This window comes from Falco rusticolus, chromosome 9 (assembly GCF_015220075.1).
Source record: "Falco rusticolus isolate bFalRus1 chromosome 9, bFalRus1.pri, whole genome shotgun sequence".
Lineage (NCBI taxonomy): Eukaryota > Metazoa > Chordata > Aves > Falconiformes > Falconidae > Falco > Falco rusticolus.
Genome location: NC_051195.1, coordinates 25,302,117 through 25,322,370, shown reverse-complemented (window position 1 = coordinate 25,322,370; position 20,254 = coordinate 25,302,117). Strand labels below are relative to the sequence as shown.

At 44.2% G+C, this 20,254-nt stretch overlaps 1 protein-coding gene across 2 annotated transcripts; it reads right to left on the bottom strand.

Moving 5' to 3' along the window:
* Nucleotides 1-5,756: 5,756 nt before the first annotated feature.
* On the bottom strand, nt 5,757-20,025 carry FAS (Fas cell surface death receptor). 2 transcript variants are annotated; one of them, XM_037399154.1, is made up of 10 exons: nt 19,873-19,930; nt 15,594-15,630; nt 12,035-12,200; nt 11,275-11,409; nt 9,181-9,292; nt 8,620-8,684; nt 8,205-8,282; nt 8,001-8,071; nt 7,508-7,532; nt 5,757-6,694 (listed from the first exon to the last, which is right to left on the bottom strand). In XM_037399154.1, the coding sequence occupies exons 3-10, from the start codon at nt 12,141-12,143 to the stop codon at nt 6,279-6,281; spliced, it is 1,011 nt and encodes a 336-aa protein (XP_037255051.1). In that variant the 5' UTR covers nt 12,144-12,200; nt 15,594-15,630; nt 19,873-19,930; the 3' UTR covers nt 5,757-6,278. The 2 variants fall into 2 exon arrangements, with proteins under 2 accessions (XP_037255051.1, XP_037255050.1); XM_037399153.1 differs by lacking the exon at nt 15,594-15,630 and having other exon boundaries at nt 19,873-20,025.
* Between the last annotated feature and the right edge of the window lie 229 nt (nt 20,026-20,254).

Below are 20,254 nucleotides of genomic sequence, written 5' to 3'. Positions count from 1 at the left end.
TTTTCTGATGGAAGCAACAGCTATAGGTTTTGTAGGCTTATTAAAAAAATCTTGGCAGCTAGCTTCCTGAGGTGGTTATTCGCAACATTTCTGCAGCTAGAACAGAAGTCCAAACTGCATTTAATGTATAGTTATTCAAAATGATAGGCTAGCTTACAAGCCTGGAAGAGCAAGAAGACAAGACCACTTACAATAGCATGTTGTAGCAATTAAGGGTATTAATCATAAGCCAGTTCCTCCAGAAAGCTGCTAAGCTGTCACCACCCACCCCTTCTCCTCCCCCATCTTCACCCGTTGCTTTTTCACTTGACTATGGCAATACAAAGACTATACCCTTCAGAGGGCCAATTTTCAGGACAGCCATCCTGTCTTTCTGAGACTTCCTCAGCCACTGCTGACGCCTACCTTTGGTATCTTGGCAGTTGCGTAAGCAATGATCAAGTTAATGTCCAACTCCCAGCTGCTTTATTTTATATGTGAAGGTTTATTAAGACTTTGCTGCAATGCACATTCATGTTGGCACAGGTAATGTTGCACGTATTTCAGTGACAGTGCCAATTCCAGATTTCAGAGTGTTCAGTTTGAAGCCCAAACGTGTTGTTATGACACAGTTTTTTCCATGTGGTATTAAACTTAAAACTGGTGATGCCAAGTCACCGGCTGTGCTGCAGCAGTTTGGCATCGCAGCATGGGACTTTCTTGAGCTGCTTAATCCCAGGGCTAGTTGAAGAGAGTCAGGCTGTGCCCGTCCTCAGATTGGACGAGTGTTACAAAAGCTTCATACGATGTTTTATGACATTGTAGGTGTCATTTTAAGTCTTGTGCAACATGGCTCAAGGGACCACTTGTAAAATTGGGAGTTGGAACTGGCTCAGCCAGATGGCAAGCTCAGTTCTACCAGGGCAAGGCTTCGTGCCCTTGTCATAGCCGGTCTACTGCTTGCTTCAGGTGCGAGGTCATTTGGAAGATGCCCCTTCCCCGTGAGAATAATTCACCCCCAGAGAGCTGGCCAGCCGGAGAGCCTGGGAAGGAGCAGGGAGGGAGCCCTTGCAGGCTGTCCATCCCTGCCAAGCCAGCCCGAGCTGCGCAGGGGAGGGCGAGGAGGGGACACGCGTGGGACTGCGCGGGCACAGGCTGCCACCCGGCGGGCAGGGGCAGGGGCGGGCAGCCTGCAGCGGGCTCGCTGCCAGCACTGCGGCAGGCTCGGGCTGTCACCTCCCTTCTCCCCCCAGAACAACCGCAAACACACCCCCACACACCCCCCAGGTGGTTGCTTCGAGTTTAAACAAGCTTCAAGGAATTTAAATCTGAAAAGATCTAACTGAGAGTTCAAAGATTCTGAATTATTTAGCGACCGCTGTCCATTCTTAGACAAATGAGGGGGCAGTGTCTGGTATAAAATTAGTTGCTCCACTGTCCCCCACAGCACAGGAACAGGTGATGTCCTCATGTCTTAGAGACAGACCTTGAACCTCAAGTCCCTTTGAGTTCAGCCCATATCGTGGCTGTCCTTCCCCACGAACCGCGGTGACAGCGGTGGTCGCCTCCCAGAGGGACAGAGGTGCGGGGGCACGGCCAGCCCCGGCAGGGACAGAGGCTGGGCATCAGAGCAGTCTGAGGAGTGTGGTAAAACATCCCCTGCAGCTTTAGCTGTGCCGGAGGTATGTCTGGAGAGGGACATGAATATATGAATTATATGAATATATGAATTATAGTATGAAGGAAGTACCAGGAAAAAAACCAAGAAAGAGAATGTAAATCTTCAGATACTGATAATCTGGAAGACCCCAGCAGTGACTGTAGGATAAATATGCAGGACATGAAACTGGGTACTTCTGCCTCATCGTTTCTGGTTCCTATTTGAATGACACACATACAGGTGTATTTATCCTCTCCTGTGGACAGCCAGTCGTAGGGACACCACTGCAGGAAGATGTACGGGAGGCAGGGTCAGTGACCCCCTGCGCTGCATGGCCCCAGGGCGGGAGGCTGAGTGCTGTCCCTCCGAGGGCTGCACCTTTGGCTCTCTCCTGCCATTGCTTTCCATCACTAACTCCTCTTCTGCGTTTGTTCAGGACCGTCTTTTCTGAGGTTGCAGAATCGCAGACATTTTTTGCTGATTCCCTGCTAGGTTGCTTGCTATGAAAATAGCAACTTTGTCACAGTTGCTGTTTACTGGGGGAGTGAGAGACCTCTGTGTAAAGCTGTGGGAAAGGGTCCTCTAACACTCTGTCTGCCTTAAAAGTCTTGCTTTCAGTTTGGAAAGGAACTAAAACCACTGAAAAGCTATCCAGAAAACACTGACTGTACATTACGTTTTGTGATTGTTCCCACATCCCTTGTAATTCTCAACCACAGCTCGGTACTAGAGGCTAGATACACATGGTAGGCATTTTTCGTCTTGCTAGCAGTGGGGTAGCAGGAATGTGAGCTTCTCTTTCAAGTCCAAAATCAAAGTACTGACAAACTGTTAGAGAGGAATGTGAATTTTGAGTTGGATCTTCCCTCAAAACAAGAACACTGTTTTACTCCAAAGCTTTCCCCAGTACAGTTTTATCCTTCTCATGAATTTATTTGCATTGTTTTCCTTTCCTCTCCTCCACACAGGAAATAAGCCGTCGGCTCCCTCACACTTTAATATGCTTGTCATGCTGTGTGTGCAGAAACATTTCAGACTCTTTGTACTCAGCACTGCGATTCTCAGTATGCCTTTTCAAGAACCGGCAGCCTGCAGGATAACTTTTAATTTATTTCATATTGCAGCAATCCTGTATACTGGCATGGTCTTGAACCTCTCCTGCTTTCTTCTGCAGCCACACTGTAACAGTGATCTTGTTTCTGTCTTCTTGCAGGTGTTCAGTTTGCTTGCAGGGCAGCAGGAACTATTCTACAGTTTGCAGCGTGGGTGAGCAGATGGAGGGTGTGTGTGCAGCAAACAGCTTGTGGAATTTCTGAACAGACCCCTCAGTTGTGTGTTCCCCTTCGATTTGCAGGGGACTAAAGTAAGATCATCCTTCTGGCCTTTTATTTCTATGTTCCTGTTCTTCTATTGCTATTTTTAGGTAACAATTGTTCTGGGTTTACTATTTAAATAACAAATGCAAGTATTTTGCAAATTTTTGGCTTCCTGAAGGGGGAGCTTCCCCTTTGTAATCTGCTTTTCAAAATGTGTCGAGTCATTCCCTGGGCAAGTTTCTGTTTCAGTTTCTATTTGCTTTTCTGATGGTGGGTTTCCATAAAACAGGAGAGTTTCAGTTTTCAAAGTGATTTCTGTTGCTTTCATTTTTTCCTCTACCTAATGCTGAAAAGGAGTTGCTTTACACTGCCCACTGCACAGCCTTGTCGCTTGGGAGAAAAGAGGCTGGTCATGCCAAGTGTGTAAAGTGCAGAGCATAGAGTAAAGATATCAGAACTATACTTCAGCAAGTAGCTAAGGCAGTGGCAGTCGTCTTGCTTACCAGCATGGGACTGCGTGGACTTTCCTTCTGAGCATGAAAGGTGAGAGCGAAAGGTGAAGCAGTGCTAATATAACGTACTTTTGTATGGTATGATTTTCCTCTGCAGCCCTAGTTCGAAAATGAGGCCAGAAGCAGGAGGCAATGGGAAGCTGGGAGTGTTACTGTGGGTCAACAGAACTACATCACTTTTGGTCCCTGGTCCAAGTACTTTAAGTTTGATCAGATGGCTCTATGCTGCACTGCTGACTGCAATAGGCATGCCTTTGGAAAACCAACTGCACAATATAATCAATCCTCTTATTTGATGCACAGTGTTCCAGTTAAGAAAAAAAAAATCATGATGCATGCTAACCACTACGGTTAATGGCAGTCTGGGTTCAGCCTTGCAGACATCTAAGAGGAGAAAATGACTCATTGCTCAGGGACTTTTTTTTAACCATCCTCATTATACTGAGGTTGGGAAATTCTGGTGTGATGAAAGAAAAATTTCTCATTCTATTTCACTGCCACAAATTTATGAGGTTTGGTCCCTCCATTTTAAGACCTGCCTGGTTCAGATCAGTTACACTAACTGACCCACTGAAGCCCTGAAAGGTAGACGACCTTAGTTTCTGGCAGCCGGGTGCCTCACACAGAGAAATAAAGCCAGAGGCAAAGAAAAGCTAAAGTTCAAGTCAAGCACCTGCTGTCACACCTTTAAGCTGTATTTACGCATTCCTGGGTGGGACATGGTACAGGGAGCAGCCTGTCTACCAGGGCTTGTGAGAGCGTGGAGCTTTCCTCCCTTCCTGTTTTGGCTCTGTGCTTCTACATGACTGCAACCCAGGAAAGATGACACAGCTTGCACCAATGCTATGCTGCTTTTCTGAAAGGCAGACATTTTCTTTCCCTATACATGTAGAACCTGGCCAAAACATGGCAACGAGCAACACTCCGTCATAGCATGTCAGATCTGTATGCAACACAGTCATTTACTACAATGCTATGCCTTAACCAGTCCATAGCTGCACAAGGCTGGTGCACGGCTATTAAACCATTCAGCTACAGCAGCTTGAAGGTTTTCCTTTGAAAAGCAGCACAGTGCAGGAATTTTGTCAGCACAGTAGTGGCAAGCTGACACTTAGGAAGACATTTTAAAAATGCAGAAAGGTTAGAGGCAAAAGGCTCCAAAGTGCAGTGGAAGGTTTTTCCAAGTGCTTAGCATCTATGTGGTGCTCAAGAGCTGTACAACCTAAACTAGCTCTGGGCTTGGCAACAAAGCACGTTCTGCATCCTTCAGACCTTTACCAGGTCAAGTCTTAAAGTTTTTGAAGCTAAGCAGGACTTGCCTTTCCTGTCAGGCTCCTGCTTGACGCCATCCATGATTTCTAGCCGTTTTCAAGGGCCATGCACTGCTCTCCCAGGCACCTCCTCTAGCAAGTGACCTTTTGGAGCAATCCCACACAGCTGTGGGTGCCCAGCATTGCCTGGGGGTTGATTGCCAGCACCTGGCACCCTGCTGCCAGACCTCTCCTGCCCTTTCCACACCCCTGGGGCCAGGTGGCAGCAATTGGACCCTACCAGCTACACCGGCACACCTTGGCTGGCAGGTAGGAGTAAGTTCAGGCAAGTCTTTTCATGTTTTGGCCAAGTCTCCATACTGGCTGGTAATTCTCTCTAGGGAACTGATGGCAGATCCAAGTAAGAAAGCCATTCTGCTTACTGGGTGACCTGGAAAAATCAAGCCTTTACATTGAGGTCTCCTCTTTTGTAAAAAGATTTTGTGGGACTTCCCATAAATGGGTATGCAAGTGGGAAAGGCCTTGATGCAAAGCAGCCAGCACTGCAGCTCCTTTGGATTTAGGAACTGAGACCTCTGTGAAGGAAGAAAGGTAAGGTGATTTTTTTCAGGAGAGTGATCTCCCTTTGTGTGATTTACTAACCTGAGTAAAAGAAAATCTAAAAATGGCATCTGTATGTTGCATGAGAAGAAGGAAAGACCTGGTGGTTTTGTTGTACCAGTTCCTGCATTAGAAAAGCTAGTTGCATGCATGCATGTGGAGACTTCATGGCTTCTGCAGGTTGCCTTCCAAAAATCATGGTTCTGCTGTGTTGCTTCAGTTTCTGCTTCTTTGAAGGATTGTGACATTTGAAAAGACTTGCAATCATTGTAGAGAACAAGGGAAATAATATTTTTTACTTAGCCCTGGGAACTTCTGCATAGAAAACTTGCACATATAGAATACATACATAAATACACACATACATATACAAAACTGTATACACACAGAGGTGCTTTTATAAAAGGGACAATTCCTATTTACAACAGAGAAGAATTTAATTACAGAGCAACACCTATACTCAGAATTAATCAGGTGTATATTATGTAAAATCTTTTTTGTTCAAGTATTCTTCCTGGTATACTTTATAGACTCTTAACACCAGAGTTTTCACTCTGAAAAATGCAACATCCCACAATTTTAATGTAAGCAAAACATTACATCAATTATGTAATGCAGGACCATACATTTGGACTAACCCATTTCTTCAAGTAGCGACTACTACTTCTTTCTTCTTGTAGTGAATCCTATAGCTGGACTCTTATATTATACCTTTTCGTAAATAAGCCATCAAACTTCTCTTCCCACTTCTTAACAACCAAAAAAAAAGTTAAAGCTTTTTTTAAAGGAGAGATACTGTTAAAAAAGTCATAATTGTTTCTTGTTTGTATTATAACTTCTTGAATCCATCAGAACTGCCAATGAAAATGGCATTTTAAAGCTTTGTTGTATTATTAGAAAAATACTAATTAAGTCAGAAATAATTTTAAATGACTCTGTGCTATGTCTCTTCCAAACTACCAGAACATGTTTTACTTAGCTCAGCACTACCATTGTAAGAGTTTCGACCTTCTTGAGTGCAGGTTTTGCTTTGCTCAGTGTCATCATTATAAGACTGTCCCCCTTCCTGACAGCTGGAAATAGCTGCGTTCAGTTTTTCCTCAATTTTATCAGCTGCCGTGCACATTTTAAACTCTCTCAGGCTGTTCATTAGGGTTCTGTAGGCTCCTTTTATCCCATGTCTTTGATACCAGACTTGAAACAGCTTAATCTTCTGTTCAGATGTGTCACTAAAATAATCCCGAACAGTTTGATCTATGACAGGTTCTGGTACTTTGTGATTGCGAACAAATGTCTTGACTTCTTGGAGTGTCATCTCCTCTACGATACCAGCAATATGGCTGCTCAGGTCAATATCTAGAAATGTAAAAGGAAATTAATGATCTTGGTGCTTACATCTTATTGGTTTTTACCACCTACACTCAGAGCTGATACTTTTCCTGTCCAAAACAGATTAAGTTTCAGGTTTTCATGACTCAGTATGATTTATATGTAATTTTTTACAACATATAGCAGGTCTGCTTTTACATGTTCCTACCAAATGCTAGGTAATTCAAATATTTAGGGTTGCATCTGTATTGCTTTCTACCACTTGAAAGATAATCTCAGTTCCCTCTGTAATATGTTTTGTCCTTCTCTAAAGTCTGGTCATCCCTCATGTACCTGTTTTGCTCAAAACAGTGTTGGGAAAAGTCCTGGAAGAGGACAGGTCTTTCTTGTGATCTAGCCTTGGAGCTTATGTTCATTTCCTATTGTGTGTTACTATTGTGGATTTGCCGTTGAACATACAGTAGGTTTGTGTTTCTGCAATGGCACTGCTGGGTGTGGGACTACCCCAGTATCATCATTATCCGTGAATCTAAAAATCCAGCTTGCTGCCTCCTAGTGTCTGTACCACTGGCAGAACAGAAATTCATCTGTTGTCAATTAGTAATTGCTTCCTATAAACCAGAAATTCTTCCTGAGGCAAAACTTTCATGATACCACTAAATGCCTTAATAAACACAATATGAGCTGGCATTTCTTTAATAAGTGTTCACTGTTGTGCTAGAATGACGGCCCTAGGCAGTGGCAAAGTCTACATAAAAATACCCTTTTTTTTTAGTGTAGGATTTACATGTCTGCATTTTTTTGCTTCTACTGAATTTTGAGAAATTACTTGTCTCTTACCTGTGTATATGAGAGGTACATTCTCCTGAAAAGAGAAGCAAGAGAGAAATGAGTAGAAACAAGTTTTGTAAAGCACCAGGCTTGTATAAGAGGATAAACACATTTCAAGACACTTGACTTCTGTAAGTTTCCTTTAGTTTTCTCCATGATTCCCCTGTTTTACGAGCGAGGGAATCAAAAGAGGTCTGTCTGTCCAATCTGACTTGGATAAGCTTGGGGAATCACTTCACAATTGCCATTGCCTAAAAGTATGCATGGAGACAGGTACCCTGAGTTTTTCTCAGGGTACCCTGGTTTATGAAGTGTAAATCCCAAATAGATAATACAGGGTTTCTCCTACTTCTCCCAAAAGTGTCCTCATGGTGAAATTTACTTCATTAATGTCATAGAAGAGAGGCATGCATGTGCTTGGGGAGTCCCAGTGTAATTTCAATGGAACAAAGTTCCTTGCATGAAGCTGAGTTTTTTTTGTGATCTAAGCGACAATACTTACATAAGAAGCCTCTGGTTTGGGGACTGCTTCACCTGGGTTCTTGCTAGTACGACCCTCCTGTCTTCTCTTGTCTAAAACAAAAAAGCATTTTAAAAATCTAGGACAGAGTATATGTCTCCTCTAACTTTATATTCTTGGAGTCCAGATCTGAATAAGCAGTTGAATGTCTTACTCAAAGTATGACAGGAATAGGGAATCACTTACACCAGAATATTGCTCCAGCTACTGGTAGTAGCAGTAACACAATTATGAAAGCAGTGGCCCACCATGGCATTCCTGTTTCTGTTGGAACATTGAAAACATTACACAAAAGTTAAGTCAAGAAATGCAATATAGCAACATTGTGTCAGGTTAGAAAAGCCTTTCTCTTGTCTCATAATGGCAGAAGCTATCTCCTTTTTAAAGCGTTGCTTATCATGAGCTGCCCCTAAAAAGGAGTAATAGCTCCTAGGTCTGCACAGCAATCAATGGAAAAGAGCAATCATGCTCCACAGGTCAGTACAGGGCCCAGCAGATATGATGCCCTTGGCTGTCAGGGATCACTGTGTGGAAGAGTACAATTGCAATGGCCTCTCAAAAGAAAGCACATGCTAGACCGTGCTAGGTTTTAAAATGGTACCTTTTATTCCGCACACAGTGTCTGAAGTGGAAGTACATTGTTTTTCAACTACGCCACTTTCACATCTGCAGAAAACATGAATAAAAAATATTATGGGATTTGTTTCTCTTTATAAACTGTCAAGAAAGCAAATCAAAATCTTCTAGCTTGTGTTATCAGCTAAATATTTCATATATCAGAATCTTGGAGTTTGGAATTTAATAGGTATGAAAATGGTTTGGAAAGTTATGGGAGTGGAAAAAGGTGTGGAAATGATTTTCTAGATATTAACAGCAGATCTCGCTGACAACAGGAAAGCTCAGATACTTTTCAATAAATGCAATGAAGTATGCACAGACTTGGATGTATACAAGTGCTTCTGCGTGCCTTTGGAAAGCCTGCGTGGATTTAAGTTCAGTTGACTGAGCTAAGTCAACTCAACAAGCTAAGTGCAAAGGAAAACTAGTATGTTTTCCCTCAGGTTATACATTACCTTAGCCCCTGTCTTGAAACTAGCTGGGAAAAAAGTGTGATAACATACAATATTAAACTTGATATTTAATGATGAAGGCATAAACTTACACGCTACATGGATCGCAATGCCTGCATGGTACAGAAGAATTGCAAAAATGGTTCTTTGCACAGGTGCATTCTGTGTTCTGTGCTGGGGTACAGTTCTTTGCAACCGCCAGACCTGAAATAGATTTCCTGAAGTTTGTTAGTTTGAAAAAGCAGGCCTTAAAAGCAGGCCTCTCCTCACAAGCTTGTCCTCGGACTTAACGTGCTTTTAGCTTTACCACTGCTGGCACTGGTGAGGCTTAATTGTAAGAACAAGTAGCTTTTATAAGGCAGTCCTGCTGCCAGGGCACTGCAAATACAGAGACGGCAAAGGGACCTCTGCTGGCCGAGAGTTTGAAACACTGACCGCGCAAAAGCACTCCGGAAGAGAACTCTTCTGGCACTGCCAAACGTTGTCAGCTGCTTTTTCCCATTCAGAAGCATAAAGCCAGAAGGAAACTCAGAAGATTACATCACCCATCTCACTGCTTGATTTCAGAGACAGGTTCTCTATTCTTCCTGACAGACAACAAGTTTTATGTCTTGAGGACCTACAATGGTGAGGAATTCTACTGTCCCTTTTTAGCTAACATATTCCCTGCTTAAATATCAAAATAAGTGAATTAATTTTCTCCTACCCTCAGTGTATATGATTAAACTATCTCCATCTATTATTTCTGCGTTAAAATTACTATAAATGTCTACCTACTAGAAAAGCTATTTTCATAAGCATATAGGAATAGAAGTGAATTTTTGAGTTATCGCATTCAGTGCCCTGCTGCAATGGGAAACCATGTTATCTTTAAAAATTTGATGAAGCTCTACTGTGGAATCAGTGCTGAAGCCATTCACAGAAATACTGAATTTGAACAATCCCAAGAATGGTTCTAATGGAACTTCAGTAGTAATTTTCCTCCTGCCTAATGTTTTCTACTGACTTCTCTTTACATTATTGTCCATGGGATAATGTGACTACTCATCCCATTACCCTTTTTCTTTTCCCCTGCAGTTTAATTGTGGCACTGTACAAAATATTGAATTGTTTTGCTCTCCTCAGCTTCATTACCCATCCAAAAATGCTTATTAAAATAGCTAATGAGAGAAAAATTTCTATGAATATGGAGGCATTACACAAAGGGGAAAGCACTAAAGATTGATATTCCAAAAGAATATCCATTCTTCTGAGAACAACCATATTGGAGTTAAGAGCTGTCTCTCCACTCACCAAACTCAATTTTGGATATGATGAATGCAGAACTATCATTCCCTAAATCCAAGTATACTAGAATTACAGGACAGCTGGTAGAACTGGTAGGAGATCAGTTTAATGGATTTAAAAAAAAAGCCATCTATTATGGGTATTTATGCAACAGGTAGTGAATTTCTGGATCCTGGTGACCCCCAGCAGGTTCATGTACAAAGGGTTCATAAACAGATACTAAAATGACTAGGTGGGGATGGACTTTCTAACGTCCTTTCCCACAACTGTGGATGCTGTAGACTTGTAGGGACCAGACCACCGAAAGTAGACAGGTTTGTTTTGTGTTTTCTCTAAATAGCAGCTCTTGCCTCCACTGCTGAATGCAGAATAGTGGGGCAGGTGGACCACTGGTCTGATCTGGTAGGGCATGCATCGTAGTCTTGAAATTTGACCCTATATCCCATACAGTGTCTTGAATGTATACAAGTCATCACTCTACTAGCTCCAGCAGTTTTAAGTAATACCATTAATTACATGAAAGACTACAAAAGAAACCATTGGGAATTTTCTCATGCCTGCTTCTTACAACATCTCTCTTCTTTTAAGTAGAGGGCAAAGAAGAGAGACAGCTTTCCTCCCTGGACCCTAACCAGTTTGTATAGGGTCTGCTTTGCAAGGAGTGCTTTGGCTGAGCAAAGGCAGATATAAGGAGAAATAATGGACCAACAAAGCTTGTTCTTCCTACTTTGTGCTTGACAAAAGGGAACTGGAGGATAAACTTATGACACTTTCACAAAATCCTTCACACACTACATTTTAATCTGCATGCTACCCACTATTCATGGATTGTGGAGACTTTTCAGTCAAATCTCGTATGAAAAAAGTCATTGCTAGGGTTGCTGTTTCTATAGACATACCAAATATGCTGTCACATGAATGGCATCTCAAACACTCATCCAAATCATTGACGTGATCAATGTACTCCTTTCCATTTTCACACGGAACACAGTGTTTGCTGATATTTGTTGGGCAGTTGATATTTTTAACAAAACCTGTACAGACAAAAACCCAAGAATTAAGATTTGTAATAACTTTGGGCAGAAGCCATCAGCTGTATGACCTATGCCAGATTAATCCCTAATACTTTTTTATTTACAGATATGGACAGAATCTATATTCTTTCTAGATCTATATTTAGATCTATTATAATAATCTAATAGATCTATATAATAATCTATATATTTATATGCTCTTCAGGAATGTAGTACACAAAATCTGATTATCCCCCTTCTTCCTCCAATTTAGGATTGAAGGAGAACACACCAAACAAAACTGTACATGCAAAACTGGAAAACCCTCGAATATATGGAGTCTGGTAGGCAAAAGCCTGTGCTTGCACTTTTTTAACCTCTTTCAAAGATGTGTATGTAATTCTTCGCTCTTTCGTGACAAGCATGTTATGTGAGAACTACTACCTGTAGTGAAGGGTGCCCTGAGCTCAAGACATACTTTTGAACTATATACTGTCCTGTAATAAAGATACAGCTAGGACAAAGCATTGCATCCAGGAAACCACAGTATCCCAGTATCCCACTCAGATATCCCAGCAGAAAGCCATTATGCATGTTGTAGCTTTCACTCTTAATGACTTCTCAACAGTCTTCTAGCGATACTCACCACGTTTACATTTCTTGCAACACTGAGCACCTAAATTGTATTCATCCAGATTACACTTAATTTCTCTCTTAGCAATGATCGTCCTTGTAATTAACTTATTGTATGCCATGTGTATTGGAGCTTCAGTATCATTTTTACACTGTGTTTCAATAATTAAGTTAACAACCTAGGAGAGAAGACAGCAAGTTATACAAAAAAACTGTCAAGGACTGTAGCTGTGTTTAACTACTAGCACAGAGTTACATCAGTACTGTTACTTTATTGCTAAACATACCAATATTCACCCCCTCATTAGAGTTGTTCTTTACTTCGGAAGAGTTAATGGATAATGAGGACACAAATTAAATTTAATGCCATCAACCCTACTGCTACGGGTACTGATAGTTTGAACATTAATGCTTGAGAACAGGCCCATGCACCTCAGCTGTAACAGATGACCTCATATGCCCAATCATAGTGCAAAGCAAAGGAGCTCCCATTATTTTCTTGAAGAGCTTTCTCTGCCTCAAGTGGCTGTGCCTAAGTCTGCCCTTTCTTAGCCAGTAATAATAATTTTCTGTACAGAACTAAGGAAGTTCAAATGCTACCTTTCTTAATTTCTTGCTGCCCTACTGTTGCTTGCAAACTGAACAGTGTTAATGCCTTTGAAGAAAAAATGGGATGTTTTGATATCAGCCAGAATACCCGATTCCTAAAATGATCTTGTTCTCACTTTGTTTCCCAATTCAATTATTTTTCTCCTTAGTAGATGATACCTGTATATTCCTGAAAGAAGTATCACTCTCCTTTCAAATTAATTTACACCCTGATCCATTTCTTTGAATCTCTGTCAAGTTAAAATTCATAAAGCTTGGGGTTTTTATTTTTTTCCTGTTACTAGTCAATAGTAACTTTACCAGCCATCACTGTCCTGCCTCTTTTTGTGATAGTAAGAAAGCACTGTGGACCAGAGGCCAAACCATTCTTTTTTCTCTATTTTCAGAGTAAGGCAGGAAAATGAGAAGGCTAGATCTGCTATAGTTTTAATTGCTCTTGGCAATGGTTTGTAGGGAATTCTGTATATACTTTGCATGCACTAAGTACGAGATGTCTATATAATGGAGCGATGTAGTGCTTGTTGGCTGGAGAGCCAGATTCCCTCCTAGAAATACTATTATGCAGCGCAGCCTGCCTTTACTTAACCTAATTTCTGCTGATAGTTTGGAGTGATTTGAACATTTTCATGACCTATTTTACTTGTGTTTTACTGTGTGGAGCTGTAACAGAAAAAATTAAGATAATCCTTGTCCTGAAGAGTTTGAAGTCTTAGAACGTCTAAGCTGAGCTCTCTGTTCACTGTTCTTGCTCCTCTTTTTAATTAAAAAAAATAATTGTTTTGTGTTTTACAAAAGACTCATATATACATTGTGAGAGATGGTGAGGAATGGGGGGAAATGATGCCTGAGAAGGAATGGAGCAATGCTACTGTCCTTGGCAAAATGAAAGAACAGGCCAAGTTATGAAGAGAGGGGTGGCACGGAACCTTTTCTGGAAGGGACATTAGTGGACAATGAGGTACAATGCAAAGAAGCTGCCAAATACAGTAGTGCACTGCATGGACTCAAAGTCATAGCGATTGCAGATTCACTCATGTTTTAAATCAGCATGCAAAACACCTTAACTAGAATAATTTAATTTTAATTTTGTCTTGGATGAAAGAGGTTAATTCTGAATGGTTGGATATTGTTGAACACTTTCGTGGTTTAATAGAAATTTGACTGTATCTCAACAAGGGACATACGTATTTAAGGAATTCACTAATAATTTGAGGACTGGTTATTTTTATTTTTACACTTCCTCCCACACCAGAGGGTGATATTTAATGGCTGATTAATTCAATCTTTGTGATTTTTTTGTGAAACTGCTTGGATGCTGACTGTAACTTTTTAGTTAGATCCATAAAACTAATTATCTAATTTAACTTTCTGAAAAATGGGTTTGGATTTCAAACTGGGCTCTCAAGTGAAGGAAGCATTATCTGTGGCTAATTAATTGAAGTAACCAGTATGACCGCTGTCTGCTGAGTTCTACAGGTAGCCACTTCTTTTGATGCTCTAGTCTATTCAGAGGTAGGAAGGTGAAAAGCATTTTCTTTTCTTAGAAGCCCGCTGTTTTAAAATCTATATAATATTAGTAACTAGACTAAAATTAAGAAGACCTTTCTTTGCACCTGGAGGAGAAGCTTCACGTGCTAAGAAACCAGTTTAGTACTTGAGAAGCTGAAGGTATGGATGCTCAGCCTGTCACTTCCCCCATTCAGCAGTGCTGCTCTCTTCCTTTGCTGCCCAGGCTTCACCAAGTCCCATTATAATAATATTAAAAGTTTAAAGTTAATGTAAGGCCTTAACAGAAGCCGTCAAATGCATGTGCCAAATCAGCATAACTTGTTTTCCTTTTTGGCATAGAAAGTCTGATTAAAAAACGATTAATAAAATGTAGTCAGGGACATGTGTCCTGTCTGGTTTGGCTTTCTCTGAAGCAGGGTGAAGCCCTGCACCTCCATTGCTCCTCTGCCACACGTTGGACGGGGCCATGGGAGAGGACAGGCACAAGACAGCACCAGGGGGACGTGTGTTGCCCCAGGTCAGAGCCAGAGTATCGTGATGCCCTGCCTGCCATGGGGCCTTGGCCAGCAGAAGAGTCTGGAAGTGAGTGGCCACCAGGGTGGGGATGCCCTGAGACAAAATGACAGAGATGGATCTTTGGCTGCCCCAGGAAAGCCAATGGTGCCAGAAGGCTTCCAGCCCTGAAGGCAGGTGGTGCAGCTGGGGCCAAGGCAGATGCCATTCATGGCGTGGGGAAGTGACTCCACCTCCCCACACGGATGGAGGAACTGACTCAACAGGGTGAGCAAGAGGAGCGGCGCCAGCCCCGCTGCCTGCGCTACTCAGAGCAGCCTGCCCCGCAGCCAGGGCTCCGCTCCCCCTCCTCACCTGCCCTGGCAAAGCTCTGCACTCACAGGGGCACCCTGGGTCCTGCTTTTGGCATGCAGATCTCCCCTTTTTAGATCGGAGAAGTCAACCCATTTTTGGTGGGCTGGTGGAAAAAGACCCTGGGCAGCAGTAAAGAGAAGAGGGAGTGTGAAGATTACCACAGCCCTAGTGCACCCACAGACAGTACCTGGGCACAGCAGAGAAACTGAATGGCACTGGCAAAGCACAGAGCACGCACAAAGAAAGAAAATGTCCAGAGAATCACGCAGAAAATGGGATATAATGAAGAAGGAAACACCTTTCTAAATGACTAATACCAGTAAAACTAAACAGGGTTTCTTCTGTGTTTACTGAACGCCTGCAATCACAGTGCATGATCAGAGTTCCCTCACGCAAACAAACTGCTCTGCCTCTTGCTTATGCTTTTGTACAAACGAGCTATGCTGATACCGTGACAGGGAACAGAAATACAGGTCTTTCTGATGGAAGCCCTTCGCTGTCGCTCACAGAGATGAACTTCCTGGTATGCTTACAAGAAGTGGGGATCACTTCTCAGAATGACACTTTAAGCAACACCAAATACCTACACTGGTTCTGCTTGCAGGGATGTCTTACACCACCTTCCTGAGAAATGAGTGAGAAAACCGTTGAGATTTTTCAAAGCAACACCCCAATTTTTTTCAAACTTTTTTTCTCCTCCTGGATTTGCACCCTCTTAAAAGCAGTCCGTTTGCTATGTACACATTTTGGTGTGTCTTGGGGGTGGGGTGGGGGGGACATCAATAGTCACTAGCTTCCTGCACACACCTTAATTGTCTTTGTTGTCGCTGAGCAGTGAGCAGTCATAGCGGAAAGAAAGCACTTCGGGGGCTTTACAGAGGCGGGGTGATAGGTACTTTTTTATGATGTGTACGTTCAAACAGCAGCTGTACGTTTTCAGCCTAAAATGACTCACAGAGGCTGTCTTCTACCTTTCTCATCTTAATCTAAAAAGTAGTTGTCACATCTAAATGGATAATGGATATCTAAATGGATTATGAACTAAGCAGTCAATGGTAATAAAATCAACCAATCAGGGATATCTAACGGTAGCAGCATCCACAAAAATTATCACATGAGCCCAAATATTTTGGTTTCTTTCATTCTGCATTGCCTAGGCACCTAAGAGAGCTTTCTACCTTCTCCCTCTCCTTCACTCCATATACAGAGTCCTCCAAAATGCTTTCACCAACAGGCATCTGCTAAGGAGACTTATAAAATTTGGTTTCATCTGTGTCCCCAGGGCAGAGTGACAGGGACTTTAGTTTCTTTGAAAACTCATGTCATTTTGGGATTCTCAGGCCTATGATTCTTCCTGTATCAGAGTTCATAACAGGTCAACTTCCTTTAACTGAAAAGTTTTAGCAGATGTACATTATGGGGATGTAATCTCAGCTTTGGAAGTATGTGAACGTGTTATTTGCATACAGGACTTTTTAAAGCTTTACAGCTTTTAACCCTGAGAAAGAACAAGTCTCTGCTTTCTCCCGTTATCTTTATAATACATTTTATTTTTAGCAAACCACTTCTATTTCTAATTCATAGACACCTATGGATGAGAAGAAGGTTGATGCCTTCAGAACTTGGTGGCCTTTTTCTACTCCACATGTGTTACATGTGCATGAGCTCATCAGGGGTTTTCTAAGTGTTAAAAAAAGGAGGGTGTGGGATTTTTCTTGCTTTTTTGCCTAGTGGGAGCTGAGGCAAACTTTTAACTCATTTTCTGAGTTTTTATTTGCTTTTGGTATTTTTGACAAATGATTACTGGAGTTAACTCCATTTTAACAGTATTCTATGTATCTCCCTTGTGCTAATTCTGTCAGGATGGCTTTTAATTTCACACTTCTTGTGAAGATGATTCTCTACCCCAGTTCTTTTACTATGATAAGTAATTACTGCTTCCAATCTCTCCAGTATAATTTTCATTTTCCCCCTTTTGTGTTCTAAAATCTGTTATGAGAAGGATCAAAAGAATCCATTTCCATTTTCCGAAGCCCAGCAATGGGAGCTGATGTTGCCTCACAACTAGAAGCATCCTGAACTTCTTAAGATTTCAAGTGAGATGCATGTGTTCGGTGCCTGTGAGAGTTAAGAAACCTCAGTTACTGTCCAGTGTTTTAAAATAGTCACTGTCCAAATTCAGTACATTACCATCTCGCATCTCAGGTGACTCACATACAAATTATGGTATTATATTGGGGTGTGTGTGTACGGTTGGTCATTTTACGGGGTTTCTTTTTGTTTTTAAGAGTACTGTACTAGTGAACATCTAATGAACACTGTACAATTTGGGAGAGTTGCAGCAATATTAACAGCTCCCACCTCACTTTGATGTTGTGACTAGGGATGAGTAAGAGCTGGACAGTGCAGAAACTAAGCAGCTCTTGCCCCTTTTCCTTTTGTAACACAATACAGCTTTCTTGTTGGCACTTTCTCTTTGTTCAATGAGTTGCCTCAAAGATAAAGGCAGTTAACTGTGGAAACAGGCACAAGACGAATGTTTCCAGAATTAGGGCCCTTATACTTTTCACTTGAGTCTTGGGTCATCCCATGACTTTATGGCTGTTTATGCATACATATTTAAACATGTGCATTAGTTGTCTGGGAAATGAGAAAGAAGGGTCAGTGCAGTAATGCAGGATCCTGTTTTAAAAGGTACGTTTTCTCAATTTCCAGAAAACTGCCTGCTTTGTAGTCATATCAGATAATTACAGAATATTTAGATAACACTTCACTCTCTTAAGATGACCTATTCCTTTAGAGCGTGTCTCTGAGTGGTGTGTGGTTTTGTGGCTTGTTTTACAAGGTAAACTTAAGATGTTTTCTAACTGCATAGGTCATTGCTGTTTTGCACAACTATCCCTGCAACTGCTTCTACTTTAGTGCAGCATGGAGTTCCTTGCAAAATTGACGTCTCATTCAACAAACTGCTTCCAAGTTCTGGTTTAATCAAATTAGTATGTAAAATGCTGCCCAGGTGTACTGCTTTATAAGTATTGGAACAACATGCTAATAAAAATATATTTAAAAAAAAAAATAGAAAGTATGTAGAGTGCTACAGTCTTTCCAAGGGAAAGACTGAAATTTGGGAACAAGTGGAAGACAGGAATAGAAAGTATATTTGTTCTCTGGAAACAGTGTGTTAAAATATTTTTTTAATCTTGACTTATATTCTGAATAGTTCCAAGATTCTGAGCTACACTGACACTGGTGCCCGTTGTCTACTGCTTCTGTACCGGATATACACTTTTGTCAGTAGATGAAAATCCTTCTTTGTATTTAACTGTGCTCTGGTGCTTTGTGCAGGAGTGTGGATATAGTGCTCTGAATCACTTTAAATAGTTTACTATCTGTTATTTAGTAAATGAGATCAGAATTTGAGTAGTTTTTATCTTAACACCCGATTTTAACCTGCCAAACCCGAAAGAAAACTGCATTCCTTAGCAACGTAACCACACTGTGAAGAGACTTTGAACGTGAACTCCATCCAGTGAGTTCTCTCTGAAGTAGGTGAGAGCTGGGGTTGGCGAAGCGATGTATATCGCATCCGCGCTTCCGGGCAGGTCATGGCTCTGCTGTGCTGCCCGCCTTACTGCCGCCTGCCCCAGCCCCGCGGGGCTGCCGGGGCGCGGGCAGAGCCATACACCCGCGCCCCAGGTCTCCTGCCCAGAGCTTGCTGCCACTGCAGCTCATGGCCTAACGCACCCGTTCCAGAGCAGATGCCTGTGCTCCGGACACTGAGATACCTCCTTACCTTCCTTGTTGGCAGGAGCCCTTCAAACTATGAGTGTTGGCGAAGGTGACTTTCCTGGTGCCGGTCAGACACGTGACCTGAGCCATGAAGCTGCAGAGCCTCGTACTGTGCTTGGGGGATGATCAGGACAAGAAGGGAAGGCCCTGCCCGACTACTGATGATGAATGCTGCGCTTGGTGCTGTCGGGCTTGGACAGCTTCTCCAGGTTTTCCTGGGGCCGCTGTCAGCAGCGCTTCATAACTTCTCCGCCACAGGTATTTGTTTTTACATTGCCTTACCGGATCCCTTCGGCTTGGATTGCTGAGGTGCAAGTCAGCTCCCACCAACGCGGTCTTTGTGCGGGCAGATACCTCACCGTGCTGAACCTGCCCTGCCAGCGTCTCTGGCTGGCCCTGGGTGGCTGCGGACCGAGGCCAGCGCCAGCCGTCCCGGGCCCCGCAGCGAGGGCACACGGCCCGTGTCCCCGACAGCCACCGGCACCCGTGTCCCCTTTCTGTCCCGCTGCTCCTCCGCAGCGCCCGCCTCCCCTCACCTGGCACCCTAGGAAGCGACTGTAGAACCGTAAAGTGCCTGAACTCGAAGGTGGTTTTTGTAAAAGGAAAAAAAAAAACCAAACCGCCTAAATGAATTGGCTGAAATGTCGGAAAAAAATTCGCTGCGGCCGGCGCCCCCCGGGAGCCAGGCGGCGCCCCCCGGGAGCCAGGCGGCGCCCCCCGGGAGCCAGGCGGCGCCCCCCGGGAGCCAGGCGGCGCCCCCCGGGAGCCAGGCGGCGCCCCCCGGGAGCCAGGCGGCGCCCCCCGGGAGCCAGGCGGCGCCCCCCGGGAGCCAGGCGGCGCCCCCCGGGAGCCAGGCGGCGCCCCCCGGGAGCCAGGCGGCGCCCCCCGGGAGCCAGGCGGCGCCCCCCGGGAGCCAGGCGGCGCCCCCCGGGAGCCAGGCGGCGCCCCCCGGGAGCCAGGCGGCGCCCCCCGGGAGCCAGGCGGCGCCCCCCGGGAGCCAGGCGGCGCCCCGCGCCCCCGCCCGGCCACCCCGCTGCGCCCGCCCCGGCCCGCTCGCCCGCCCGGGCGGACACTTACGAGGAGCAGGGTCAGGGCCCCCCGCGCCATGCCGCCGCTGCCCAGCGCTCTCCCGCACGCTCCGGCAAAGTGAAAGCGGCTGGTCGCGGCGCGGCAGCTCCCCTGCCCCCGTCCCTGCCCCAGCCCACGCCCGGCTCCTCCCATGTTGGTAAACATGGCGCGGGCCCGCCCCCGGCCTGGCCCCGCGGCGGCGGCGCTGCCCTCTGCCCGCAGGTGACCGCGGCGGGGCAGGCGGGGCAGCCCAGCCCGGGCGGGGGCCCCCGGCGCCCCCGAACGCCCCCGCGGGCCGGGCCGTTGTGCCCTGCGCCGAGCTCCGCTCCGCCAAGGGGGGGCCAGGGCTCGCCGGCCCCGGTGGGTGCGCTGGGCTGTGGGCTCGGCCTGC